At 59.3% G+C, this 27,836-nt stretch overlaps 1 protein-coding gene across 8 annotated transcripts in view; it reads right to left on the bottom strand.

Moving 5' to 3' along the window:
* Positions 1–11,317: 11,317 nt before the first annotated feature.
* Positions 11,318–27,836, bottom strand: part of LOC123620178 — a 45,872-nt gene continuing 29,353 nt past the window's right edge. Inside the window, exons 1-7 of one of the 8 annotated variants that reach the window (XM_045525183.1) lie at positions 26,986–27,223; positions 23,806–24,204; positions 17,283–17,366; positions 16,586–16,683; positions 14,013–14,211; positions 13,520–13,855; positions 11,318–11,669 (exon numbers count right to left, since the gene is read on the bottom strand). In XM_045525183.1, coding sequence (XP_045381139.1) covers positions 11,485–11,669; positions 13,520–13,855; positions 14,013–14,211; positions 16,586–16,683; positions 17,283–17,366; positions 23,806–24,049 — 1,146 coding nt within the window. In that variant the 5' untranslated portion in view covers positions 24,050–24,204; positions 26,986–27,223 and the 3' untranslated portion in view covers positions 11,318–11,484. The other 7 variants (XM_045525185.1, XM_045525187.1, XM_045525182.1 and 4 more) reach the window with 7 other exon arrangements.

The raw sequence follows: 27,836 nt of genomic DNA, 5'->3' as shown, positions 1-27,836 counted from the left end.
AGGGCGGGGACGTAGGCTCCTTCCTGGGGACCGTCTCCAGCCTGTCTGCCCAGTGCACGCCCGGTGAGGGATGCAACCCGGTGTCTCCCCCAGTGCCCCGTAAGCAGGGTGGGCCCCGTCGGGCTGGCACGGCGTCTCCGCCTGAGCCAACCCCGCAACGGCAGGAGCAGCCCCCTCCCCGCTATGACTCAGCACACACACCTGTGCGGTTCAGGCCAGCCCAACAGGTAGAATCTTCTCTTCTCTCGACAAAGGATGAAGGTTTCCCTCTGCAGAGCGAGGCTTCCCAAGTCCCTCAGCAGACCTCAGGGTCACCCACATCTCGGACCCGTGGTCTGAGCCTTGGGACGGGCCCTGCCTCAGGAGAGAAGAGACAGGGTGGCAGGACACGGCTGTGGCTCTGGTCAGGTCCCTGCCTGGCTGGGACAGTATGTTTCCCCAAAGCCCCCTGCTCCTTGGAGATGGAAACTGGGCTCTTATAAATGTGTCCTCCGCACTGTGTGGCATTTCTGAAACCCAGATGTCCCTGGGCCCTCCTGTGGCTCCTTCCCAGAAAGCTGGAGGGAGCAGGGAAAGGCTTAGCAACCACATCTTGGCTCGGGACATTAATCATTCCCAGAGCGGTGCAGGTGGCCTGTCCCAGATAACCCCATGGGTCAACACAGAAAGGATGTTAACTTGCACCTGCCAGCCAGAGTGTCCTGTCCTGTCACAGGACATACACGTGACCAGGAATTCAGGACTCCCGAAGTGGAAGCTCTCTTGGGGGGAAGAAGTGCTGAGCACGGGGCGGGGGGGGGGGGTGCTCCCTGCAGGGACTTAGGGGAAGATGCGCCAGACACGGGGAGGATGAGACCATGACGCTGCTCCCAGCTCAGGCGGTGGCTGCAGTCCCCTTAGATGGAGAGCTACCACTTGGTTCTGTTTTGTTTTATTGAAGTTAAACACACACACAGTAAAGCTCTCGGAACACACACGTGCAGCTCAAAGAACAATCACAACAGACACCCACAAAACCACCATAAGGCAAGAGGTGGGAGGAGGGGACTGGGGCTGGGGCTTGCTGGAGGGGTGGGGGTGCTCAGAGGTGGCTTCGCTCAGCGGCACCTGCTTGGGGCCAGAGCGCAGGCACAGCTGGAGGTGTCACACCTGCTGGGAGAAGATGCTGGGGTTCAGTCTGCACATCCACAGCAGCCGGAGGATGCAGAGGGTCAGGGAAACCCAGATCCACACGTCTTCGTAGGGCTTGGCACGTGGCCTTCGGCAGGCGCAGCCAGAGCCAAGGTCTGCCTCTCTGCGGCCGCCACAGCTGGACTTGCCGAGCCTGGACCTCAGCGGTCTCTTCCTGTAATAGCCGTAGGTGACCAAGCCATTGTTTTGGGGGCCGTGGGCGATGTTGCCGGGGCCCTTGCAAATTACGTCCAGGACTGAGAAGGGGTTGGTGACGGAGTCCCCGCTGATGCAGACGCGGCTGTGGGCGCTGGCTGGCGGGCGGGACTCGTGGCCCGCAGGACCCTGGCTGCCATCTTCCTTATCTCTGCCTTCGGTGACGTCAATGAAAGAGTCTCTGCCTCTGATGTCATCAGGAAAGGACGAGGCGGCCAGGGAGCCCTTATCCTTGGAAGTGAGGCCACTGGCGTTGGCCTCTGGACAGGGGTCATGACCAGCAGTGACAAAGCCCTGGTGGCCACCCTCCTTCCCGTTGCTTTGGGCAACACCAGCAAAGGCATCTGCGTCCTTAGTAAAGGTGAAGGGGAATGTGACCAAGTGCTCCCCACTGGTCGTGGGTGTGTCCACAGCGTTCTCCGGGAGACTCAGCCACACTCACCAATCAGGACTCACCTGCACTGACCAATCAGACTCAGCCGCATTGACCAATCAGGACTCAGCTGCACTGAGCAATCAGAACTAAGCCACATTGACCAATCAGGACACAACAGCACTGACCAATCAGACTAAGCCTCACTGACCAATCGGGACTCACCCGCACTGACCAATCAGACTCAGCCACATTGACCAATCAGGACTCAACTGCACTGACCAATCAGACACAGCTGAATTGACCAATGAGACTCAGCCTCATTGACCAATCAGGACTCAGCTGCACTGACCAATCAGGACACAACTGCACAGACCAATCAGGACTCACCTGCACTGACCAATCAGAACTCAGCCTCACTGACCAATCAGGACATAACTGCACTGACCAATCAGGACTCAGCTGTATGGACCAATCAGAGCTAAGCCTTACTGACCAATCAGAACTCAGCCTCACTGACCAATCAGGACATAACTGCACTGACCAATCAGAACTCAGCCTCACTGACCAATCAGGACTCAGCTGCACTGACCAATCAGAACTCAGCTGCACTGACCAATCAGGACTCAGTTGCACTGATCAATCAGACTCAACCGTGTGGACCAATCAGGACGCAGCAGCACTGACCAATCAGAGCTTAGGTTTAATGACCAATCAGGACTCACCTGCACTGACCAATCAGAACTCAGCCTCACTGACCAATCAGGACATAACTGCACTGACCAATCAGGACTCAGCTGCACTGACCAATCAGACTCAGCCACATTGACCAATCAGGACACAACAGCACTGACCAATCAGACTAAGCCTCACTGACCAATCGGGACTCACCTGCACTGACCAATCAGACTCAGCCACATTGACCAATCAGGACTCAACTGCACTGACCAATCAGACACAGCTGAATTGACCAATCAGACTCAGCCTCATTGACCAATCAGGACTCAGCTGCACTGACCAATCAGGACACAACTGCACAGACCAATCAGGACTCACCTGCACTGACCAATCAGAACTCAGCCTCACTGACCAATCAGGACATAACTGCACTGACCAATCAGGACTCAGCTGCACTGACCAATCAGAACACAGCTGTATGGACCAATCAGGACTCAGCTGTACCGACCAATCAGAACTCAGCCTTACTGACCAATCAGGACTCACCTGCACTGACCAATCAGAACTCAGCCTCACTGACCAATCAGGACTCAGCTGCACCGACCAATCAGAATTCAGCCACATTGACCAATGAGGACTCAGCTGCACTGACCAATAACAACTCAACTGTATTGACCAATCAGGACTCAGCTGCACTGACCAATCCAGACACAACTGCCTGGACCAATCAGGACTCAGCTGTACCGACCAATCAGAACTCAGCCTTACTGACCAATCAGGACTCACCTGCACTGACCAATCAGAACTCAGCCCCATTGACCAGTAGAACTCAGCCACACTGACCAATTAGGACACAACTACATTGACCAATGAGGACTCAGCTGCACTGACCAATCAGGACACCACTGCACTGACCAATCAGGACTCACCCACAGTGACCAATCAGGGCTCAACTGCACTGACCTATCAGGACTCAGCAGCACTGACCAATCAGAACTCAGCCGCACTGACCAATCAGGACACAACTGCACTGACCAATCAGGACTCAACTGCACTGACCAATCACACCCGCTGGAGGGCAGAGGGCAGGCCCAGCTGGAGGTGTCACACCCACTGTGGGCCAGAGGGCAGGCGCAGCTGGAGATTTCACACCTGCTGGGGGGCAGAGGGCAGATGCAGCTGGAGGTGTCACACCCGCTAGGGACAGAGGGCAAGCGCAGCTGGAGGTGTCACACCTGCTGGGGGAAGTTGCCGGGTTCGGTCTGCACATGCACAGCAGCCAGATGATGCAGAGGGTCAGGGAAACCCAGATCAACACTTCTTCGTGGGGCTTGGCACGTGGCCTTCGGCAGGTGCAGCCGGAGCTGAGGTCTGCCTCTCTGTGGCCGCCACAACTCAATTTGCCGAGTCTGGACCTCAGCGGTCTCTTCCTGTAATAGCCGTAGGTGACCAAGCCATTGTTTTGGGGGCCGTGGGCGATGTAGCCGGGGCCCTTGCAAATTACGTCCAGGACTGAGAAGGGGTTGGTGATGGAGTCCCCGCTGATGCAGACGCGGCTGTGGGCGCTGGCTGGCGGGCGGGACTCGTGGCCCGCAGGGCCCTGGCTGCCATCTTCCTTATCTCTGCCTTTGGTGATGTCAATGAAAGAGTCTCTGCCTCTGATGTCATCAGGAAAGGACGAGGCGGCCAGGGAGCCCTTATCCTTGGAAGTGAGGCCACTGGCGTTGGTCTCTGGACAGGGGTCATGACCAGCAGTGACGGAGCCCTGGTGGCCACCCTCCTTCCCGTTGCTTTGGGCAACACCAGCAAAGGCATCTGCGTCCTTAGTAAAGGTGAAGGGGAATGTGACCAGGTGTTCCCCACTGGTCGTGGGTGTGTCCACAGCGGTCTCTGGGAGACTCAGCCACACTGACCAATCAGGACTCACCCGCACTGACCAGTCAGACTCAGCCGCGTTGACCAATCAAGACTCAGCTGCACTGAGCAATCAGAACTAAGCCACACTGACCAATCAGGACACAACTGCACTGACCAATGAGCCTCAGTTGCACTGACCAATCAGGACTCACCCGCACTGACCAATCAGACTCAGCCACATTGACCAATCAGGACTCAACTGCACTGACCAATCAGACACAGCTGAATTGACCAATCAGACTCAGCCTCATTGACCAGTCACGACTCAGCTGCACTGATCAATCAGACTCATCTGTATTGACCAATCAGGACTCAGCTGCACTGACCAATCAGAACTAAGGCACACTGACCAATCAGGACACAACTGCACAGTCCAATCAGACTCAGCTGCACTGACCAATCAGGACTCAGCTGCACTGACCAATCAGACTCAGCTGAATCGACCAATCAGACTTAGCCCCATTGACCAATCAGGACTCAGCCTCACTAACCAATCATGACTCAGCCTCATTGACCAATCAGAGTCAGCTGCACTGACCTATCAGGACTCAGCTGCACTGACCAATCAGGAAGTAGCCTCACTGACCAATCAAACTCAGCTGCACTGGCCAATCAGGACTCAGCCTCACTGTCCAATCAGACTCAGCTGCATTGATCAATCCGGACTCAGCCACACTGACCAATCAGGACTCAGCTGCACTGACCAATCAGATTCAGCCACATCGACCAATCAGGACTCAGTCTCACTGACCAATCAGACTCAGCTGAATCGACCAATCAGACTTAGCCCCATTGACCAATCAGGACTCAGCCTCACTAACCAATCATGACTCAGCCTCATTGACCAATCAGAGTCAGCTGCACTGACCAATCAGGACTCATCTGCATTGGCCAATCAGGACTCAGCTGCACTGACCAATCAGATTCAGCCGCATTGTCCAATCAGGACTCAGTCTCACTGACCAATCAGACTCAGCCACCCTGACCTATCAGGACTCAGCTGCACTGACCAATCAGGAAGTAGCCTCACTGACCAATCAAACTCAGCTGCACTGGCCAATCAGGACTCAGCGTCACTGTCCAATGAGACTCAGCTGCATTGACCAGTCAGGACTCAGCCACACTATCCAATCAGACTCAGCTGCATTGAGCGATTAGAAGTAAGGCACAGTGACCAATCAGACTCATCTGTATTGACCAATCAGGACTCAGCCACACTGACCAATCAGACCAAGCCAGTGAATCCCTCATTTGTATAATGAACCTGACCGGAGCCTGGGCGAGAATTTCCGCGGTGTGACCTGAGCCTTCCCTGTGGTTTTTGGAACGGCCACCCTATCACACGGAAGGCGGGGTCTCTGGAATGTGGCCAGAAAGAATTGAAGTATCCAGCTTACCTAAAGTCAGAACAGGAAAAAGGAAGAGAAGTAGCTCTGAAGATGCAGAATGCCCAACTCCCAGATCAAAAATAAAGAAAATGAATCAGAAAGACAACATGAAAAAAGAGGCTTCAGAAATTTCCAAAGTAAACAAACCTAAGAATTAGATAAATTCAGGTTATGTTTCACAGCCACACATCTTAACTGGTGTTTTTTTATTTCTCAAGATTTAGAAGTCTCTACTGAAGAGGAAAAGGATACTGGAGATATGAAAGATGGTTCTTTCTTAAAATCAAAACGGAAACATAACAAAAAACATAAAGAGAGGCATAAAATGAGAGAGGAGGTTATACCACTAAGAGTACTATCAAAGTAAGTATATGGTGTAATTTCTATTGTCCTTGGCAGTTGACTTAGCAATCCAAGCTTTGTTCATTCTTAACCTTTGCCAAGAGACTGCCTCAGTCAGCCCGGGTGGGGACGACAATGCGCAGCTGAGCAGCCCCACGACGGCCGAACCCGCAGAAGAGGATCACGTCCCCACCTCAGGGTGACAGCAGCAGACACCCACCCTCACAGTGGCGGTGGGTCGACCCATCCTGCTGTTTACTTTCCCAGTCTCACTCTGGCCAGGCCTATGATGCTCATGACAGGACTCCACTGTGACTGCAAATGTAAAAGTATGTTCATTATGGAAAATTTGGAAAATGTGTAAAAGTATATATAGAAAAAAAATCCCTAGAAGGAAATACACTAAAATATTCATAATGGTTATCTTTGGCTGCAGGGACAAAGGGGGCTTTTTTTTTTTTTTTTTTTTTTGAGACAGAGTCTTGCTTTGTTGCCCGGGCTAGAGTGCCGTGGCATCAGCCTCGCTCACAGCAACCTCAAACTCCTGGGCTTAAGCGATCCTCCTGCCTCAGCCTCCCGAGTAGCTGGGACTACAGGCATGCGCCACTATGCCCGGCTAATTTTTTCTATATATTTTTAGTTGGCCAGATAATTTCTCTCTATTTTTAGAAGAGACATGGGTCTCGCTCTTGCTCAGGCTGGTCTTGAACTCCTGACCTTGAGCGATCCTCCCTCCTCAGTCTCCCAGAGTGCTGGGATTACAGGCGTGAGCCACCGCGCCCGGCCTTGTGCTGTGTTATATTGTCGAGTGTGATGCACACAGAGGCCGTGAGCTGTGCACTGGGGCTTGACATCGCTCCCTGCCTTTGGAGACCGGCTGTCCCGTGCAGAAGTCGGGACCAAACTGCTGCCTGCTGGTGGAACATGGCCACCCCACCTCTGTCGTCCCAGCCAACTGCAAGCATGCCAGGGGCCTCAGGTGAGGCCAGCAAAGCCACTGCCCTGTGCGCCAGCCCAAATGTCCACCCACAGAGCTGTGAGCAAATAAACGATGTTGTGTTAATTCACTAAGGTTTGGGGTGGTTTGTTAAGGAGCAAGAGCTGAGCATTTACCCCAACACCGTTTATCACACCGTCTGTCTTTGCCCACTGATTTGAAATGCCCCCACTCTATCTAGTGCATTTTAATAGAATCAGGGATCTGTTCTTGGATTTCTGCTGTGTTCTAACCTCGAGGCAGCTTTGGACCCTTCTGACCAAATCCCAATTCCAGGTGCCTCTGGATGGGAGGCCTTCGCGTGAGCCGCTGGAGTCTGAGGCCGAGTCCCTTCACAGCCTCCGGAACTCCACGTCTGGCTCGGGTTGGTGTGTGCAGTGTCCTTGGAGGAAAGCTTTTCCCACATTAAGCAGATTCTGAAAGCGTTACGTGACCCAAAAGTATTCAGCTGGGGCTGAAAAAAATTGTTGTGGTTTCTGGGCCACTTCCCTGCGCAGCCACCTGGTGGCAGCAGAGTCAGGGGCAGCACCGCGCGGAAGCCTGGCTGGGCCCGGGCGCGTCTGCTCTTGGGCCGCAGCCAGTCGGCTCCGCTCCGCTCGGTGGCCGTTCTTAGCGTGCGCTTTGTTTCCCCAGCTACGTGCTTCTTCGGGAAAGGCTTGGGTCACAGTTCTAGGGAGGTGCTCGGAGACCTGAAACTAGACTCGGCTTTAATAGACGCAGACGACCCTGGGGGTGTCACCGTCCAGCTGTGGGGTCCTGGGCAAGTTACTTAAAGTCTCTGAGCTGCTGTTTCCTGACCGTAAAGCAGGGTCGTGGCCCCCAGCAAGCGAGGGTATGATGCACGGAGACCTCGCGCGCAGCGGGCGATCGTCCCTGGAACTCCAGTCCCTTCCTCTTCGGCCGCCCCTCCTCCCAGCTCTGCGCCGGGCACACGGGGAGAGGGGCAGCTCCGGGACGGGCATCTGCGTTCCGGGAACTCGGCACCTCGCCGTGTAGTGGGGGGGCGAGCTCCCAAAGCCCCCACTGGAAAACAAGGAAGTGCAGCTTGCGCTGGGGACTAATAGCACTGCTGGTGCAGAAGCAGCGCAGCCAGGCTCTCAGCGCCCGCCCAGCACGCCACGCGTCCCTCTGGGGCTGAGGACTCTGCTGTCACGCTCGGGCTCCCGGGCCGGCAGAAGCAGCCTCTGGACACACACTGACTCAGGTCAGACGTGCACTGTCCTGGAAGCCTCCACCCCAGCGGCTGCCCTGGCTGGCCGGCCAGGGCCCCTTGCCAGGCGGGGGGGGGGGCACCAACACCTGGGATAGTCGGTCTCACGGGGGATTCCATCTCTCCAGGTGAGGCCCAGACAGATGGGACTTTGCGGGTGATGATCGAGGTCCCTGTCAGCGTGTGCCACTGGGGCCAGGGCATCAGGGAAGACCCCGCTTCCCTGCGGAAAGGGGCCAGTGCCTGGACTCCACCTGAACAGGTTCTCGCCTAAGCCTCACTGAGCCCTGTACCTCCCAGGCCGCCACCTGCCTCTTGGTGTCCCTGTGAAGACAGGGGCAGCTGTGCTACAGTGTCCTCTGGACGAGGGCCTTGTTGACGGTCCCCTGAACCGTTAAGTGAGCTTTGCCGGGGGTAGGAGAGGGTCTCAGCTGAAAGAAATGCGGCCTGTGAAGAGGACAGCTGGGGCTTCATGTACAAGGCTCTGGTTCCTGCAGTTGGTAGCTTGGTGGCCTGTGCTGCCAGGCGGGAGCAGGAGCCAAGTAGGGGACCTGCCCTGATGTGGGGGGGCGGGGCTCAGGACTGGCCCCTCCAGCTGGGACACAGGCTGCTGAAGTCCAGGCCAGTCCCTGAATACCGAGTGCATCACTCTAGCTGCTGGAGAGGCAGGACAGTGAGGTCCCAGAGTCCTGGGACTTCGGTTTTTGGTAGGAGATGGTCAAAGACAGGAGGTAAGACGTGGGCAGAAGCCAGCCAAGCACATGCCTGCAGGAGGGGCTCTCTGAGTTAGGAGTGCGTGGGCGGGGAGGGCCAGGGCCCAGGGCAGCCGGGGGGCAGTAAGGATGGGGCAGAGGCCACCCCATGCGGCCTCCAGGCCATGCGGAGGACTTGGGTTTCACTGCAGAGGGGATGAGAGAAGAGGGTCGTGACCTGGGCTTCCTCTTACAACAACCCTTTGGCTGCTGGGTGGAGACAGGGCTGTGGCAGGAAGGGGGACAGCAGGGCGTTGGGAGGCTGTGGCAACAATCCAGGCTTAGGCCAGGATGAGGGTGGGCCACGTGGCTGAGGATGGTGGATTTGGAATACACTGTCAAACGGAGCCATCAGGAAACCGAGGGTGGACGTGGGGCTTGTGACACAGAGCCGAGTCCCGTGCGCCATTACTGAGACGGGAAGACAGGCCTCAGGGTGGGCGGGAGCTCACACATGAGGTGCCCACGGGACATCCAGGTGGAGGAGGCAGCTAGAACCAGGAAAGCAGCTCTGAGATGCCAGTGTAGGGGTGGTATTACGTGTGGGGGGAAAGACCACACAAGCAGGTGAGCCCAGGGCACCCAACATTCGAAGTTGGGGGAGTAGGAACCTCAGCACGGGAGACTGAGAAGGAGCCTTAGAGTGGGAGGGGACCAGGGGGAAGGGGGTCCTAGCGAGGAGCTGGAGGGGCCAGAGCTGTGGTCCTTGATCCCTGTCCCCCGTGCCGGGCAGTGGCAGGAAGCCTGGGAAACCTGGGGTCTCGGGTTCCCTCCCCTCCTCCCCCCCCATCCCCGTCTCTTACATGCCCCCCCCCTCCTGCAAACTGGGTTTCTGGTTGCTTCCCCTGGCCGCCCAAACTGGACAGGCAGGAAAAACTGGCCAGTTTCAGTTTCTGGGCCTTGAGGAGAAACGCGTTGGCCATGAATCAGGGCCTTCCCTGTGTGCAGAGGGGACAGTTTCAGGTGTGGTCTCTGGAAGCTGCCCCCCACCTGTCATCGGAGGGCCCTAAGATGGCAGAGACAGCCTGGGGGGTGGGCAGCAGCCTCCAGCCTCGCCACACCCCCGTCTCTGAGGCTACCCGCGGAGGGGCCCCAGCAGGGCACAACTGCGAAGAGCCCATTAATTTTGTTGTTTGGATCTTTCCTTTGTCAAGAAAGAAGAAAAGATAAAGTGCCGTGCTCATGTCCTATAAAAATAAACACACAGAAGGTAAGTCTACTCTACAATGCAGTAAAACGTCAGAGAGCAGGACTGGGGTTGGCGTCTCGTGGTGGGAAGGAAAGGGAGTCAGACAGGTGTGACAGAGCCGACACAGGCGGGAGACAGAGCAGCTCACACCTCCAGAGAACAGCTTGCCAGGGCCCAGGACGGGGGAAACACCAACCCCAGGAAAGAGAGAGGCAGGGACTGGGAGGGACATTCAGAGATACTGAGGCACATGCGTGCACACGCACACACACACATGCACACAGAGATTCAAAGAGACACACCCGGGAAGAGACACAACTCTGAGTTTCTGCGTGTGAGTCACCATTGGTCCTGGCTTTGGAGCCGTGAGCCACCAGCCACGTGGACAGCATTTCCTCGTTTGGACGAGGTCCTCGACCCACCTGGACCCCCTCCTTAGTCTCCTATGGAGTGACTGAGTGCAAGGAGGGCCAGACTCCACACGGGTCCTCGGCCGTCACGACTTGACTTCTGCCTCAGCCCACTGAGCCCCGCGGTAGCGAAGGATCCGCTGGTCCTTTCAGCGAGACTCTCCCCAGCCCTCGCCCCCTAACCAAACTCCGTCCTCACCCTTGCCCTGCCCATTGGATTCCAGTCTCCCTTTGTCCCTGTTGTACTGAGAGTTGAATTCAGTATCATTTCCTGGCCGGGCGCGGTGGCTCACGCCTGTAATCCCAGCACTCTGGGAGGCCGAGGAAGGAGGATCGCTCGAGGTCAGCAGTTTGAAGCTGCTGTGCGCTAGGCTGATGTCACAGCACTCTAGCCCAGGTGACAGAGTAAGACTCCATTTCAAAAATAAAAATAAAAATAAAAAAGTGGATATCATGAAGATAGAGAGCAGATTGGTGGATACCAGAGGCTGGGGAGGGGGGAGGGATAGAGAGAAGTTGATTAATGGGTACAAATACATGGTTTGATAGAAGAAACAAGACCTAGTATTAGATAGATCCGTAGGGTGACTATGGTTTACGATAATCTGTCATACATTTCAAAACAGCTAGAAAAGAAGAATTTGAACAGTTCTAGCATGAAGAAAAGACATATTTATAGTAGTAGATATCCCAAGTACACTGATTTGATCTTTACAAATCCTATGAATGCATTCAACTATCACATGGGTCCCCAAACTATATACACCTATTATGAACCAATAAAAAAAAGAAATAAGGACTTAGATTTTAAAATCAGCACTTCTCTAGTGAGATCCTAAAAACTATTTGTGGAATAAATAAGTGAATGAAATGTTTTTGCGCACTGGTGACGGGCAGGCTGCAGTCCACACGTGGCAGGTCAGTGACGCGGCCCAGGTGGCTGAGCCCTCTCGTCCACGAGGGAGGGTGGGTGGCCTCAAGGGGACCTTGGCAGATGGAAGCTCAAAGCACTTTGCAAATCGGTTTTCTATTCAGAGTGTGGTTTCACCGTGCGGGGGGAGAGAACACAAAGGAAACCACCTTTAGGAAGGGGGATGGGAAAGGCACAGGTTCCCAGGCTTGGGTGGGCTGGGCCTGCCGGGCCCCTGCAGGCTGTGGGGACAGAGCGCCTGGCTTTCCACGCCGGCCACGGGTCTGGCCCCGGCAGTGAACAGAGCACGGGGGGCGGCAGGCCTAACACCTGTGGCGACACAATGAGGGTGACGGACAGACTGAGGCTTTGCCACGGCAGCTCCGCACTCGCCCCACGGCTCAGCCGGCCACAGAGAGGAAGCGGCTGCCCAGGCCCTCAGAGCTCCTTCCGCGGATGGGACGGGGCGGCCTTCAGGCTCCCAGGGGAGCAGTGAGCAGGGTGTGCTCACAGCCCGGAGGCAAAGCACCTGAAGTTAGTGTTTGGGAAGGAAGGGACAGCGGCCCCTCTGGGCATTGCCCATGTCTCTCTGTGACCTCTGTGCCCACACACATGCCCCCCCCCAAACACACACGTGTCCACACACACACGTGCCCCCACACACACACACACCCCACACACACGCCCACACACATGCCCACACACACACACATGCCCACAACCCCCACACACACACGTGCCCACACACGCACACACACATGCCCCCCCACACATTGCCCACACACACATGTACCCACACATGTGCCCCCCCACACGTGCCCACACATGCGCCTGTGAATCCACCTTCCGTGCCTGAATTAAAGCAGGGAGCATAGAAACCGCAGGACGTGCATTTGTATGTTTCCCTTTTGACTTATTTCTGTACAAACACAGTTCATCTGCTCACACTGTGATCCCCAGGTGACTGTCATTAGTGTACCTGAGTGTTTATGCTTCCACAAATGTGTGTGTTATTGTTGCCTCTTTTACTATAAAGAAGCCTCTGAGGTGTTCTGCAATGTTTTTATATGTTTTGCAAATAAATCCCCTTTAAAAAATGTAAATAAATACCTTTTAAAGAATTTTAAAATGATTTTTTTCCAGAATTACATTTTGGGGGTTTTAATCTTTTGGGATTTCAACATTTCGAGTCATGGCATTTGGGACTGTGTCCTTCAGGACTGTGATCGGCTCCCGTGCCGTCCCAGCCACCTCCAATGCAGGGGACCTTGGGGTCCCCACCTCGGCCTCACAGCTGACTGGGCCAGCCCTGGACACTGGCGTAGCCACGGCCTCAGTGTCAGGCAGGTCTGGGCTGAAGCCGGGCGCTGGGGTTCACCTTGGCCTGACCTCGCTGAGCCTCAGTTCCCGTCTGCAAACAGTGGGGGTTCAGGGGCTGACGTCTGCGGACGGATCACAGACACGCGGCCGCTGTCGCTCTTCCCAGCCACCCCTGCTGGCCACTTGTTTTGCCTGAACTCACCTCCCACCTGCTGCTGATAAAGCCCACCAAGGAGAAACCTCCGAGAGCCACAGACCACCTGCAAGACCTCCTGGTATCCCAGAGTATCTCACCTAGGAGGTTTGATCAAAACAAGACCAAAAAACCCCACCGCCCCTCGGATTCCCAGAAGACAGACTGCGGCCATCACACAAGTACTGCCGAGGTCGCGGCTAAGAAGTCTGCATCTCTACTGGAGTTGCTCCTGAGAGCTCAGCGCGGCTGCAGCCCGGGGCGGGGAGCCCCGCGGTGGGAGACGCCCTGGGTTCCCCAGCTACCCCCACGGGTGCTGCCAGCGGGAGTGGGTGGGAGGGGCAGTGGCGGCTCCCAGGGGCTGTTCCAAGGACCCTCTGCGGGGCCTCAGGTACGTTCCCAACAAAGCAGGATGCTTGTGGGGGTCACTGAGAACGGTTTGCAAAGTACTTACCGAAGCAGGGCCTCTTAGGTGGCAGCGGGGACGCCGGATTCTCTAGGGCCGGCCCAATAGCCACACCCCACCGTCTCTGAAATGGAGAAATGTTCTGAATTCCAAAACACATCTGGTCCCACAAATCCCAGTAAGGGATGGTGGCCCTGTGGCCCTGTGTGGCCGGTGCAGCAAGGACTCTGCCTGAGGCCCGCCTCTCCTTCCGGGTGTGGAGATGCCGCGTGGCTTTATCTTGAGAAAAACCAACGTCCACAGGAGCTGCAGGGACGGCACAGCTAGTTCCCACGGGCCCTTCGGCAGCTTCCCCTGGGGTCAGCATCCTGCCGCCCTGGCGCCCTGGCAGAAACGGAGATGCCACGCGGCACAGTCCCACTGGCCGGCCTGCCTGCCGGCACCCGGTGTTCTCAGTCCCTCCACCTGCGCCCCTTCCCCCTTTCACAGCCTTGGCACCTCCGCAAAGAGCCGCTCGGGTGTTTTGCAGAATGTCCCTCACCTGCGGTTTGCCTGACGTCTTCTTGGTTAGACGGGAAGTGCTCCGCAGAGCTGGAGTGCCCGCCTCCGCTCGTCCTGCCGGGGCCCACGACACCCGCACGCCGCCTCCCGGGTGGTCTGGACCGTGACCACCCGGCCGGGACGTGGGGTCTGCCAGGTCTCCCCACCGTAAAGCACCGGTTTGCTCTTTCCGTGCCCTGCTGGATAGAAGCAAGTCACTGAGTCCGGCCTGAGTTGCAGCTCTCAGAGGAAGGAGCATCAGAGGATTTGGGCACGTGTGTTAAAACCACCACAGTCATGAATGAATATCGGTGGGAGGTACTTTGAGACTATACAAGTACCTTCTTTAAAGCTTCGCAAACTAATTTTAGCTTCCATCTGTGGGTCTGGCCGGCAGCATTGCTGCTATGGGATCCCACGGTGACTTTGTACTTCCTCATTCATTCCACATCTATTGTTTGGAATCTGCCTGTAAGGAAGGCTTGTCCCTTCCCACAGTTTTAATTTAATGAATCGTTATTTATATCAGTATGAATTCGTGGATATTTATTTTAATATTTGGGGTACAATTCATTGTGTGTGTGTGTGCACTCAGATTGTTCCAGCCGTGCCTGTTGGGAACTCTCTCATTTTGGCTCCTGTGTCCTTTTTAAATGCCTACATCTTTTTTGGGGGGGGCGGGGTTTGAGCACGTCCTCAGTTTCTGGGACTATGAGATGTCCCCGGCTTATCTCGCGTTCCCTCTGCCTCAGGCCTGGCCTTAGCCATTGCTGCAAGGAGCCCTGGCTCCCTTTACCGAAGACGAAATTCAGAAGCTGACATCTGGGCCTGGTGGGCACCGTTGCTAGGGTGGCACACGGCTCCAGGCCTCTTGGAGAACAAAGCTAGGAAACACAGATGTGCACTGACCCGTGTGTGCACATGTATGTGTACATATGTATGGTTAAACCATCTGTGTGTGTGTGTTACACGAACCTGGGTTTGCACGGATGTATCTCACTGCGTTCGACACCGCGGGTTCCCCCTGGCCTGTGCCCTGGTGCACCGGGACCTCCTCATCCGGCTGTGAGGACCTACTCTCATCCCCCGCAGTGAACCCGCTTACTTGTGAAAGCCAGGGACACGTGACAGTAGCTTCAGAATCACTAACCCATACCACTGTAGGAAAGAGATTTACCAGCTGGAGTCGAGTGTTTATATAGAGTTAGTTTTTCTTTCCAGTTTTAGGCAAAACATTATTTTACCCAGGCCAGCTCCTTTCTGCCCCCCTTGCCGTGAGGCTGCGTCCTGCCACCGAATCACGTGTATTTCCACGCCCGTCTGCACCCGCCTGGGACCTCCGTGTCCCAGCGGTCGAAGCTGCTCTTGGTCTTCTTGCAGCTGTGGCTGTCACTGCTGACCTTGCTCTTGACACGGTCAAGCACGAGGTCGTGCTTTGGGCCGTCCAGTCCTGTGTTCTCCAATGCATATCAGGGGCATCCTCCCAGAACCCGCTGGAAATGTCCCCAGCTCGGACCCTAAGTAGTAAATACCCCTCCCTTCGCTCAACTCCTGGCCAAGGACTGATCTGTTTTCTGTCCTTATAATTGTGTCTTTCCACAGAAAGTAAAATATGGTGGTACAGGGGGCTGGGCAGCAGGCATGAGCTGGGGACAGGACATGGGGGCCACAGTGGAAGGGGACCCACGAGCCCACGCAGCTGGGGTGCGGACAGGGCGGGGCCAGACCGCCAAGGTGCGAACCCTGAAGTTAGGCCCCCTCCTCCCTAGGAGCACAGGGCAACCGGACGTTCAGAAATGACCCCGGCAGAGCCTCTGCTCGGCCAGGCAGGGTGGGGCCTGGCCCCATGACGGGAGGGAGCAGCACCCCAGGCAGAGCCCTGACAAGAAGAGGCCTGGGTCCCTCGGGACGCGCCACTGGCCCCGAGTTTTCTGGATCGACGGCAGCGGCCTCACAGGCAGCGTCCACACCTGGTCAGCCCCTCTGCTGCCCACGGCGGCCGCCCCTGTCTGGCCACGGCTCCCGCTACCTGCCACCACCACCTGCACGGAGGTGTTTTCCATCCCGGGCTGGGGTTTATTCAGTTTCAGGTTCTTGACTTTAAAGGCAGATGCAGGAAACGTGTGGCTTGTGGAGATGTCACCGAGACCAGTGACTTTTCACTGATGTGGGCTCTGGGGTTTTCCGCTCGGTTTCTGGACCTCACCGGCAATGCAGACTCGCCCTCCCCACCTGACTGACCGCCTGGCGGGGACAGTGTGTCTTTCCGCCCTACAGAGACCCAGGGACGGTGCTCACTGTCCACAGTGACACCGCTCGTTAACTCCGGTTTATTGGAGCCCAGAGGTCAGGGCAATCGGCTCCCAGGAGCACGCGGCCTCGCTAGGCCAGCAGGAAGGTGGGTCCGAGCCCGGCTGCGCCCAGGGCCAGAGAGCCGCCCCGGGAAGGAAGGAAGTTCCCCTCCCGGGGTCAGTGCTGGGCCACGCAGCTGCCCTCCGAGCAGGCAGCCCGCGGGGCTCGCCGTGGCCCCATCCTCCACCGTCCTCCCGCTGGTCCCACCTCACCTGTCCCCACCTGTCTGCGCAGTCCTTGAGGTGGGAGAACCGCTGGGTCAGTGGGCTGAGCGCGCAGCGAGAGCTTCCCGCGACCGACGGGCTCATGGCAGCCCCGCTCTGTGGGTGCGACGCAGTGACAGCGCCGGGGGACTGGAGCCACCGCGCACGAGCTCACCTCCCTCGGGGCCACCTCCCTCCACGCTCCTCCTCCACCTGCTCCAGGCTCTTCCCCGCCCACCTGCCTCCCTCACCTGCTCCACGCTCCTCCCCCACCTGCTCCAGGCTCCTCCCCGCCCACCTGCCTCCCTCACCTGCTCCACGCTCCTCCCCCACCTGCTCCAGGCTCCTCCCCGCCCACCTGCCTCCCCCACCTGCTCCACGCTCCTCCCCCCAGCCTCCCTCACCTGCTCCACGCTCCTCCCCCACCTGCTCCAGGCTCCTCCCCGCCCACCTGCCTCCCCCACCTGCTCCACGCTCCTCCCCCACCTGCTCCAGGCTCCTCCCCGCCCACCTGCCTCCCCCACCTGCTCCACGCTCCTCCCCCACCTGCTCCACGCTCCTCCCCCCCACCTGCCTCCCTCACCTGCCTCTCCCACCTGCTCCACGTTCCTCCCCCCAGCCTCCCCCACCTGCTCCAGGCTCCTCCCCCACCTGCTCCAGGCTCCTCCCCCACCTGCTCCAGGCTCCTCCCCACCTGCTCCACGCTCCTCTCGCACCTGCTCCAGGCTCCTCCCCGCCCACCGGCCTCCCAGGCAGCACTCTTCGCTTCGTGGCTGTGACGGTCCACGTGTTGGCCACACCTGGTCCCCAGGCAAAGGGTCTGTTACGTCCACCTCCTTCTGGTCACCCGCTGGGCCCCGTCTGCTGAACGCGGCCCCCACGTCCCTGCTCCGCGGCCTCGTCGTCACCTGCGGGGTGAACCTGCCTCCCAACCAGTCCCCCCACCTGCAGCCACCGGCTCTGCCTGGCCCACCGTCCCCGCTTCACCGCACAGTCTCGGCGCCGGCTGTGGGGGGCCCTGAGCCCCGCGGTGGGGGCCGGAGGGACGTGAGGCGGGGACAGCGAGGGGTTGCGGGGCGCTCGGAGAGGAGCGGGAGCCTGGCCCTGCAAGAAAGGACTTTTATCTGAGAAAATGGAGAGCCATTTGGGGATTTTAGGAAAAGGAAAGCCCTAAATCAATGTGTTTATAAATGGTACCGGAACATGGCTCCAGTGTGCCGGGTCCCTGCGCCCAGCGGGGACGCGTCAGCTTTCCCGGGCCTCCCGCGTTCCCGCGCAGAGCCTCCCCTCGGGCTGGCGGGGGCTGTGCGGGGGCGCAGGGCGGCCCGGCCACCAGGCTCGCGCGGGCCCTGTCGCCACCGCTAGGAGTGGGCCTGGGGCCGGACCCCTGCCCCGGCCTTCCTGTCCCCGAGCGATCGGAGGCCTCGTCCCTGGTCCCTGGAGTCTCGCCCGCCCCCCGCAGTCTGCATGTGGCGGGTCCGACGCAGGGAGCCGGTGTCAGCGGGTCCTGTGGCTCCAGGGGACGGGGCGGGTGGGGGGACATGGGCGTCCCCGCAGTGGGGCGGAGCGGAGGGGCCGGGGGCGCCCGGCGCACACGGGGCTCCCGGCCGCCAGCAGGTGGCGCTGCAGGAGAGCGCGAGGGGCCGCAGCCTGGACTTTGTCCCCGGGGGACCCCGACTCCGGGGCGGCTCGCCCGGGCCTTTCCCGGGACCCCCAGGGGCTGAGCAGGACGGGCTCAGGCTGTCCCCGAGCGGGCAGGGCTGTGGCCGTGGGAGCGTGTCCGGGAAGGAGGCCGGAGAGCAGGTCCGCCCGCCACCCCCACCCCGCCCTTCCCTGCGTCTTCTCTTCCTTCTCGCGTGTTTGGGGCTGACGCTTCAGGTGTGGCCCCCCCCCAGGCTGCTGGTCAGCCCGCGAGCCTGCGACATGGGTGACAGAGCCGGGCTCGGGCCGGAGCAGGGCCTGGGGCCCCGCAGCGCGGACGAGCCCCCGGCTCCGCCCCTGACTCCGCCCCCGACTCCACCCCCGGCTCCGCCCCCGACTCCGCCCCTGACTCCTCCCCCTGACTCAACCGCCCCGGCTCCGCCCCCGACTCCGCCCCCAACTCCGCCCCCTGACCCCACCGTCCCGGCTCCGCCCCCGGCTCCGCCCCCGACTCCTCCCCCGACTCCACCGCCCTGACTCCGCCCCCGGCTCCGCCCCCGACTCCACCGCCCCGGCTCCGCCCCCGGCTCCGCCCCCGACTCCGCCGCCCCGGCTCCGCCCCCCGACTCCGCCCCTGACTCCTCCCCCTGACTCCACCGCCCCGGCTCCGCCCCCGACTCCTCCCCCAACTCCGCCCCTGACTCCACCTCCCCGGCTCCGCCCCCCGACTCCGCCCCTGACTCCACCGCCCCGGCTCCGCCCCCGGCTCCGCCCCGACTCCGCCCCCATCCCGCGGCATCGGGGCTGTTCACCGGGATGTGCGCAGGGGAAGGGTGTGTGTGTGTGTGTGTGTGTGTGTGTGTGTGTGTGTGACTCTGTGTGTGTGTGTGTGTGACTGTGTGTGTGTGACTGTGTGTGAGAGAGTGTGTGTGTGTGTGTGACTGTGTGTGTGTGTGTGAGTGTGTGTGTGACTGTGTGTGTGTGTGACTGTGTATGTGTGTGTGTGTGTGACTGTGTATGTGTGTGTGTGTGTGAGAGTGTGTGTGACTGTGTGTGTGTATGTGTGTGTGTGAGAGTGTGTGTGTGACTGAGAGTGTGTATGAGTGTGTGAGTGTGAGAGTGTGTGTGTGAGTGTGTGTGAGTGTGTGACTGTGTGTGTGAGTGTGTGTGTGAGTGTGAGTGTGTGTGAGTGTGTGTGACTGTGTGTGTATGTGTGTGTGAGAGTGTGTGTGTGACTGTGTGAGAGTGTGTATGAGTGTGTGAGTGTGAGAGTGTGTGTGTGAGTGTGTGTGAGAGTGTGTGTGACTGTGTGTGTGAGTGTGTGTGTGAGTGTGAGTGTGTGTGAGTGTGTGTGACTGTGTGTGTATGTGTGTGTGAGAGTGTGTGTGTGACTGTGTGAGAGTGTGTATGAGTGTGTGAGTGTGAGAGTGTGTGTGAGTGTGTGTGTGTGTGAGAGTGTGTATAAGTGTGTGTGTGTGAGAGTGTGTGAGTGTGAGTGTGTGAGTGTGTGTGTGTGTGAGAGTGTATAAGTGTGTGTGTGAGAGTGTGTGTGTGTGAGAGTGTGTGAGTGTGTGAGTGTGTGTGTGTGAGAGTGTGTATGAGTTTGTGTGTGTGAGTGTGTGAGTGTGTGTGTGTGAGTGTGTGTGAGTGTGTGTATAAGTGTGTGTGTGTGAGAGTGTGTGTGTGTGTGTGAGAGTGTGTGTGTGTGAGAGTGTGTATGAGTTTGTGTGTGTGAGTGTGTGAGTGTGTGTGTGTGAGTGTGTGTGAGAGTGTGTGTATAAGTGTGTGTGTGAGAGTGTGTGTGAGTGTGTGTGTGTGTGTGTGAGAGTGTGTGTGTGAGAGTGTGTGAGAGTGTGTGTGTGTCCATGTGATGTGTTCTCTGCATGTGTAAGTCCATGTGTGTGACACAGTGTGTGCTTGTGTGAGAGCACAGGTGTGATGTGGTTGTTGTTTGTGAGTTCTTGTGTGTGATGTGGCGCATTCTCTGTGTGAGTGCGTGTGTCTGGGTACGTGTGCCGTGTGGGTGTGTGTTCCTGTGTCTCTCTGGTCAGTGGCTTTGTCTTTTCCCAGATGTGCCGACAACATGGCTCTGTGCCGTCTCCCCGGCCCAAGGGGCACCAGCGTCTGCAGACAGAGATGCCCCAGCTCTGGCCGTCCATCCACGGCGCGACCCTGGCTACTCGTCTTTGCCCCCACGCACACAGCCGGACGCACCCTCCTGAGTGAATGTGATGGGGCTGCACTCTGACCTCAGGATCTTCCTCTCACCAAACACCGACCTCAACATGGAAGGGCCAGAGCAACAGCTGGCACGTGCCCTTCCTTCCTGCACCTTTCTGGTTCATTTCTCAGTCATGCCCTCTCCAGGCCGGAGTGCCAGGTCCCTCGACGATCTGTGAGAACATGACACGTAAGGGCAGCTCTCTGTGGGTTTTCTGGAAAGGCACTGTGCTGACCCCGGAAACAGGAAATCACCCCTGCTCAGAAGTAGGCAAGGACTGTCGCCCGCTCCCAGAAGTGCCACCCGGAGTGGGCTCCTAGCCATGCGTGGTCCCCCAGGAAGGGAAAGGAGCCACTTGTCACCTGCTTCCTTCGGGGCTCTCGTGAGGATCTGGGTCTCACCGTGTGCCGTGGGGGACGACGGTGTGTGCAGAAGAGTTTCTGGGGAGCCACCAGGAATGAGAATGGCCCTTGCACAGGGTAGACGTGCAGGGGTGTCCTTTCCTTTGGTCCCCTCCCCAGTGTGGTCCAGCCGAGGCAGAGGGAGGCCCCTGGCTTGTCCAGCTCATGGGCTGGCCAGGGCACGGAGCCCTCCTTCCCGACTTCTCCCCGCAGGACCCTCGATGCCATCCCTGCCTACCCTGGGGCCAACCGTCCTTGAAAGGGCTGCGCAGAGAAGCCCCGAGCCCCCCTCACTTCAGCAGCAACAGCAACAGCTCATGCTCAGCAGAAAGTCCACGTTGCATCAGTTTGGGAGTCATGCGGTCAGGCTTCCTGAGCCAGAGGGTGACTCAGCCCCAGCAGGCTCCAGGCTGCACCCCACCCAGCGGCCCCCAGAGCCAGCCACGCTGTGACTTCGCCCCTGCTGCAGGCGGGCCTGCCACCCCCCCGAAACCCGGATGCTGTTCCCTGGCAGTGGCCTCAGATCCGATGAGGACAGGACCCCAGGGCCACAGGCTCGTCCACCCTCCTAGGGACAGCCCAGCACGGTCGAGCCTGTGGGAAACACCGGGGCGTGGAGGGCCAGGCCCACAAGGCCCCCAGCAGGGGCTCGCGATGAGGCGAGCACCCCAGCAGCTGAATCAGGCCCCCCGGTCCCCACAGGCAGACACTGAGCCTCCCGGTGCCTCCTGGGGGCGGGGCGCTCACTCTGCACCTGCCGTCCGCACAAGGCGAGACCCCCGCTCGCTTCGCAGCTCTGCCCTCGAGAGCCCTGTGCCCACCTGTTCTGGGAGGGGTCGGCACCCCCATGTCTGGGCTGTTCCAGTTTTGGGGGTGCCTGGGAGTGCCTTAAGGGCCTCTCAGCCACGGGACGGCGAGGACCCCTACCAGCCGTCCCTGCCTTCCCAGGTGTGCGCAGCCCTGGCCAGAGCACCGGAGCCAGCGGGAGCTGCTCACAGGGGAGCCCGGCCGCCCGGCGCGAGCCCAAGCTCCCCAGCCCCCGCCTCCACCCTGCCCTTCATGACAGCTCTGGGACAGGCCGCCCTAGTCCCACAGCCCCGGCCGAGACCCCCAGGGCCATGGCAGGGGGGCTACGTGTACCAGAGGGTCAGGCAGTGGGAGCGGGCCCCAGTGTGTCCTGTGCTGATGGCGTCTGTGCCCTGTCATTCCCTGCTGCGGCCTGGGCAGGTGGCTCCACCTCAGTGCCTGCCTCACCTGGGACGCGGGTGCCCAAGGAGCAGGAGGGGGGAGAGCAGAGCCGTCGCCCCCTCCCAAGGAGACCCCGGCTAGTCTCTGAGTTTCCCTTGCCCGCTGGGAGCCGTGACGCCCACGCTCAGCCTCGTGGATGGGCGTGCGTGTGTGGCACAGGCAAGGACTCGGGGCCACGGGCAAGTCCAGGCCCCTCTGAGCCCACCCCTGCAGCCCCCGTCTTGCCGCCTCTCCCTCGCTGTGTCCACGGCTCGCAGACCTGGGCCTGCTCACGGCCGCGCTGAGCTCACTCACGCGAGTGGCCAACAGCCCGTGCACCCCTGCTGGGCCCAAGGCCGGGGCAGAGGAACTGCGAGACAGTGAAGAACGGACCCTGCCCTCTCCTCAAGCCACATGTATGGATGCCAGCAAGTGCACACGCATGTGTGTGTGTGTGTGTGTGTGTGTGTGTGTGAAGTCAGGTGTGTGCATGTGTGTACACTCATGGACATGCCAAGATGTGAGTATGAGCATGTGTACACGCACATATGTGCATGTGTGTGAAGATGTGTGCATGTGTGTGCACACGGGGTTGACCTCTTCCCTGCCCGTCGGCCTCTCCTGGCTGGGTGGGGTGCCCTGGGGGGGGCACAAGCTCACTTCCAGGCCAGGCTGCGAGAACAGGGGCCCCTCCCCAGGAGAGGGGCTCTGGAACCTGGGTTCCTTTAGCCATCGGACCCTAACGCTCAGGGCAGAGGGTCCAAAAGCTTCTAAAGACCTATGAAAATATTGAAACTGGGGGAAAATAACTTTTATTGGCCCCAACCTATGAAAAGAAGACTGTGTTTGAGCTTCTGGGAGATTCCTGCAGGTTTGTGTCCGGGGATTTCCTGGGAAGGGACCTTCCCAGATGCTGCCCCCCGGGCTCAGTCCCCTCTGCTCACCCCGAGCCCCCCGCCCAGCTGGGAGGGGCCCGGCCCAGGGACGGAGCTTTCTCGGCAGTTGCTGGCCTGGTTTTCCTGCCCCCTTCGGGACCTCATGTTCTCAACCCCATAGTTGCTTCTGAGTTGAGTTTTTCTTGAGCTTTATATTCAAGGCCGACTTTACCTCCTGGCTCCACAGCTGACTGACCGGTCTTGGCTGCCCTAACCCTCCCTGGGCTCTTCCCTGCCCTCCACCCTAGGAATAGAAGCCTGAGGTCAGGTAGCTGAGGGTCCCGGGGCCCGAGGAAAATGCATGTGCTGACTGGCGCCCCTGCCCTCGACGCCCACAGTCCCTCGGGGTCGCTGGTCCCCCACCCTCTAGTCCACCTCCGCCCTATCCTGATGAAGCCTCTGAGGCCAAGTCCCCTTCCCTGTGGTGACTACGGGACGCCAGGAGGCTCTCAGCCCCCACCCAGCCCCACAGGGTGGCAGCAGCCTTGGCACCGGCTGTGCTGAGTCAGCGACGGCCGCGGCAGCTCACGCCCTGGGTTGGGGTGACCGCACGGGGCGGGTGTGAAGTTTCTGTTTCGACGCCCAGTGACCACATGCAGAGGTCCTGGTTCTTCATAAGTGAGACAGAGGCCACGCTGTGCCCCAGCTCTCTGGGTGGCGCCCACGACTTCCCCACCAGGATGAAGGCGCCAGCTGAACCACTGGCCCACGGCAAACCGCCTGCCCCCCGCAATCAACCCTGAGCCGAGCCAGCTCCTCTGCTTGATAAGAAGGGCTGAATTCAAGAAACAAACTCACAGCAATGGGAACATACCCAGAAGCAGAGCCAGCCTGGCTTTTCTTGTCCTTCCTGGGCAGCGTTTGCTGGCAGGGCACAGCCAGAGGGACCCCCTCACCCACGTCGCCCCGGAGGGGCCGGGGACCTTGGGCCGTCTCCACCTTCCCGTAACCAAGGATGAGTCTGATTCATGTGTTTCCTGTGACAGCCACGGCATCATCACATCCGCTCTGAGGACTATTTTTAACTGATTTATGTATTTCTTATATGAGGAAGGCATCAACTTCTGTTTCAGTCCGTTTTACAGGAAAGTGTTGCAACCCTGCCCAGCTCAGCAATATCGGCGGCCACGGAGCAGCGGGGAGGCCCAGCTCAGCCTCGAGTCCTGCAGACGTGAACAGACTGGAAAGGTGAGCCAGGCTCCGTGCCACTCGTCTGGAAAAGAGGAAACGACAGTCACCTCCTCCTGCAGAATCCACAGACCTGCTTTGAGAAACAGCTGTTTCTTTGAGCCCCCGGGGCGCCCACAGACGGAGGGCTCAGATCTCCGCTGCTGCTGAAGCTCAGCCTGGGCGTGGGACGTGGGCCCTGGAGTGGGACGTGGGACCTGGTGTGGGACGTAGGACCTGGCATGGGACGTGGGCCCTGGTGGGGGACGTGGGACCTGGTGTGGGACGTGGGACCTGGCAGGGGATGTGGGACAGGCCCTGGGGGGGACGTGGGACGGGTCTCTGCACTTGCCACGCCCACCGAGCAGCGGTGCCCACAGCTTGGGTCACGCGAGGGTTGGGGGCTGCCGAGGGGCCGAGTGCCACCTGCCCGTGGGGGCCCAGGTGCCATCCTTAAGGCAATGGTCCCCTGAGCACCCAGACACTCCCTCCTCTGTCAGACAAGGACGGCTCAGGGTGCGGGTGGTTTGGGCCCAGGCCGATGGGGACAACCTGGCCGAGGGGGACGACCTGTAGGAAATGGTCAGGCCCCGGCCCAGGACCTGCTCAGCGGCACCCACACCCTCAGCACCCCACGGCTCCTCCTGACTTCCCCCTACTCACGTGACTCAAATTAACAGCCACGTGTTTACCAGCCGAAGGGCACGAGGCGCCAGGCCGCAGAGAGGCTCTGGCAGGGGACACACAGCCGGGAGCTGCTGGAGAGGAAGGGCCGCTGGAGGGAGGGAGGCCGGCGGGGCTTCAGGGGCCCCAGGGAGGAGCTGCCGGGGGCTGGGCTGGGCTGGGCTGCAGGGGCGGCAGAGGCAGCGCCAGCAGATCTGGGCGAGGCCGGGGCAGCGAGAGGGAGGGGCCGGACCACCAGGGGCCTCTCATCAAGAGGGCATTGGAGCCGGGGCTCACAGCCACCCCCGTGCCCCTCACTGTGCAGGCCTCTGGGGAAGGTGGACACACTTCTGCCTTTTCAGTGCGTCAGGGGCGACCTGTCCCTGGAGCGGGCAGGGCCATCGTCACTTGCTTTCCAAGTGCGGAACCTGAGCCCCTGGGCTGTCTCTGCCCCACACCCGGCACCCTCTCCCTGGCAGGAGCGCAGCCTTCGTCTCCGCGGCAGGCGCCTCCTCTGGGCTTGTCGTGTCGGGGGGCCATGACCACACTGTGGACCCCAGCAGCCTGGGGCTTTGTCCTTGTTCTGAGGCCACCAGCATGGTACAGGGGCAGGGCTGGGCGTAGGTGTCAGTCTTATTTCAGCCAGGGCACCTGGAGCCTTTAAGAAAGGGGTTTTCACCCCCTCCCAGCCCTATCCCCGCCCCCTCTCTTCTAGAAGAGGCAAGAAGCAGCAGGGGACCCCTGGGGCCCAGGGAATTGCTTGGAGGTCCTGGCCCCCCGTCAGGCTCCGTTGGACCCCTGGGGCTGCACTTGCTGGGGCTGAGTCACTCAAGGCTCTCCTGCCCCTCACAGCACCCCTTGGAGAGGAGGAAACTGAGGCCCAGCTCACCAGCTGCCAGAGGCAGGGCATGGACTGCAGCCCGGGAAGCCAACTCAGAGTCGGGCTCCAGGCCCCTAAGCTATAATTTGTGTTCTCCAACACTCGAGATATCTAACATTTAATGTGGAAAAATGGTTCCATTCTGTCTCACCCCATACCCCAAAATAAACTTAGATTAAAGGCAAAAAGCATAATTATAAAAACATTGGAGAAAATACAAGAGCATATTCATACACTCTCAGGAGGCAGACAAAATGCAAAATCCAAAGCCTTAAAGGAAATAATTGACAAACTTGACTATGCAAAATTTAAAAACTTCTGTGATGAAAACAGCACCATTAGAAAGTTAAATGTTAAGCAGCAGACTGTGAACACATGTCTGCAATATAAACACAAAGTACTAATATTCATCATATATAAAGAACTCCCACAAATCAATAATAAGTGAACAACCCAATAGAAAAGTGGTAAAGGGTAAGAACAGAAAAAATATTAAAATGAGTTAATGACAAAATATCCAACTTTGCCATTAATCATAGAAATAAGAAATTGAAACATATTTTATGACAAAATCCAATATTGCTCAGGTGAAGAAAAGGGCACAATGACATATTCTATGAAGGGTTGTGAATGGGAACAGCCTTCTGAGAGGGGATTTGGAGTCTGTCGGAAACGCACACGCACAGACCCCGAGCCCCCGCCCTGCAGAGATGTCCAAGGCCACGTCTAGAAACAACACGTCTGGAAGTGACACGTCTGGAAACAGCGAGGGCCGGAGAGGAGCGTGGCCAGAGAGGACTGGAGCCCCGGAGTGTTCATCAGTCCTCACGGGGAACTCAGCCCTGGTGTGGTGGCCTCGGGTGCCTGGCGCCCTTGAACTTCACCCCTGGCTAGGCTTGGAGGGCAGGGAGGCCGGTAAGGTTGGGGTGGCTGCCCAAGCCTGCAGCCCCCATGTCCAGCTGCCCGGAGGGGCCATGGACACACGGCCTGGGGGAGCCTGCCGGTCCCCAAGGGGCCGTCGTCCGCCGGGTGGAGACACTGGCCGGGCCAAGCTCGGAACTGCAGGTGACGGGTCTAAGCAGCGGGGGGGCTGGTGGGAGTCTTCACTCCCCACCCCCTGCAGCACCTCCCCAGGCGGCAGGACGGGCCTTCAGCCCCCCAACCCCTTCCTGCTTGTTTCAGGGCCACCCCCGCAGCCCCCGCCCGCCGGGCTCCCCTTCCTCCCCTCTGACTCAGCCCCCAGCCACATCCCCCCCTCGCCCTGCGAATCCCAGCGAGCCGTACCCGCCCCTGAACGCATAGTATTGGAATGAATCGTGGTGGCCTGTGCCTTCTGGAGAGTTCCGTCTCTAATTTTATACGCGCTATCAGCTGGTTATTTGATCCAGATGCCTGTGAGATTCACAGCGGGAGCAGGCGGGACGGCGTGGGCGGCCGGGCAGGGCTCCCGCCGCAAACCGGCCAGTGAGGTCTGAGCGGGGTGCGCCCCTTCCCTGGGAAACAGCACGGGCCTTGTTCCGGTGGGTTCCAGCCCTGCCACAGGGCCCTCCTGGGCTGGCGCCCGCAGCCCGCACTGTGGCCCGTGGGGTGGGGTGGGGCAGAGGCCAGGGCTGCACGGCCGTCACCTTCCCACCGCGGGGCTGCCCCTCCTGACCTCGGCACCGTGAGGGTCAAACGGCCAGGAAGGGCCTCCACCCCCAGATGGTGAGGGCTCCCCTGGCTCCTCCCCCACCTCCCACCTGGACCTCAGGACACTTCCGGAAGCCGCCCTGTTCCAGGGCTCCCTGGAGTCTCCTCCACGGGGCAGCCACGGGGACTGTGGAGGCCAGGGGCCACCGCCCAGGCCCAAAGCCGCACCCCCAGCCCAGCCTCCACGGCGCCCTCTGCTCAACCCCCGAGGGGCTTTGCCTCCTCGCCCCATTCAGAGGGGCACGTTCTCTCCTGGGGGGCTCACTGGGGCACAGGGAAAGGGGGGCCCGGCCTCCTCTGGGCCCCTAAGTCTGGGGCACCCCGGCCCTCACCCAGGTGTTCTCAGGAGAGGGGCCCGAAGCAAGAGCCACCCAGCGCAGGCGGGGTGGGAGCCTGGCCTCAGGAATGCTCCGGAGTCTGAAGGGCAAAACACTCATTTAGGGCAC

The sequence above is a fragment of the Lemur catta genome, chromosome 15 (genome assembly GCF_020740605.2).
Source record: "Lemur catta isolate mLemCat1 chromosome 15, mLemCat1.pri, whole genome shotgun sequence".
In the NCBI taxonomy this organism is placed as follows: domain Eukaryota; kingdom Metazoa; phylum Chordata; class Mammalia; order Primates; family Lemuridae; genus Lemur; species Lemur catta.
This window is presented reverse-complemented; position numbering and strand designations above follow the sequence as displayed.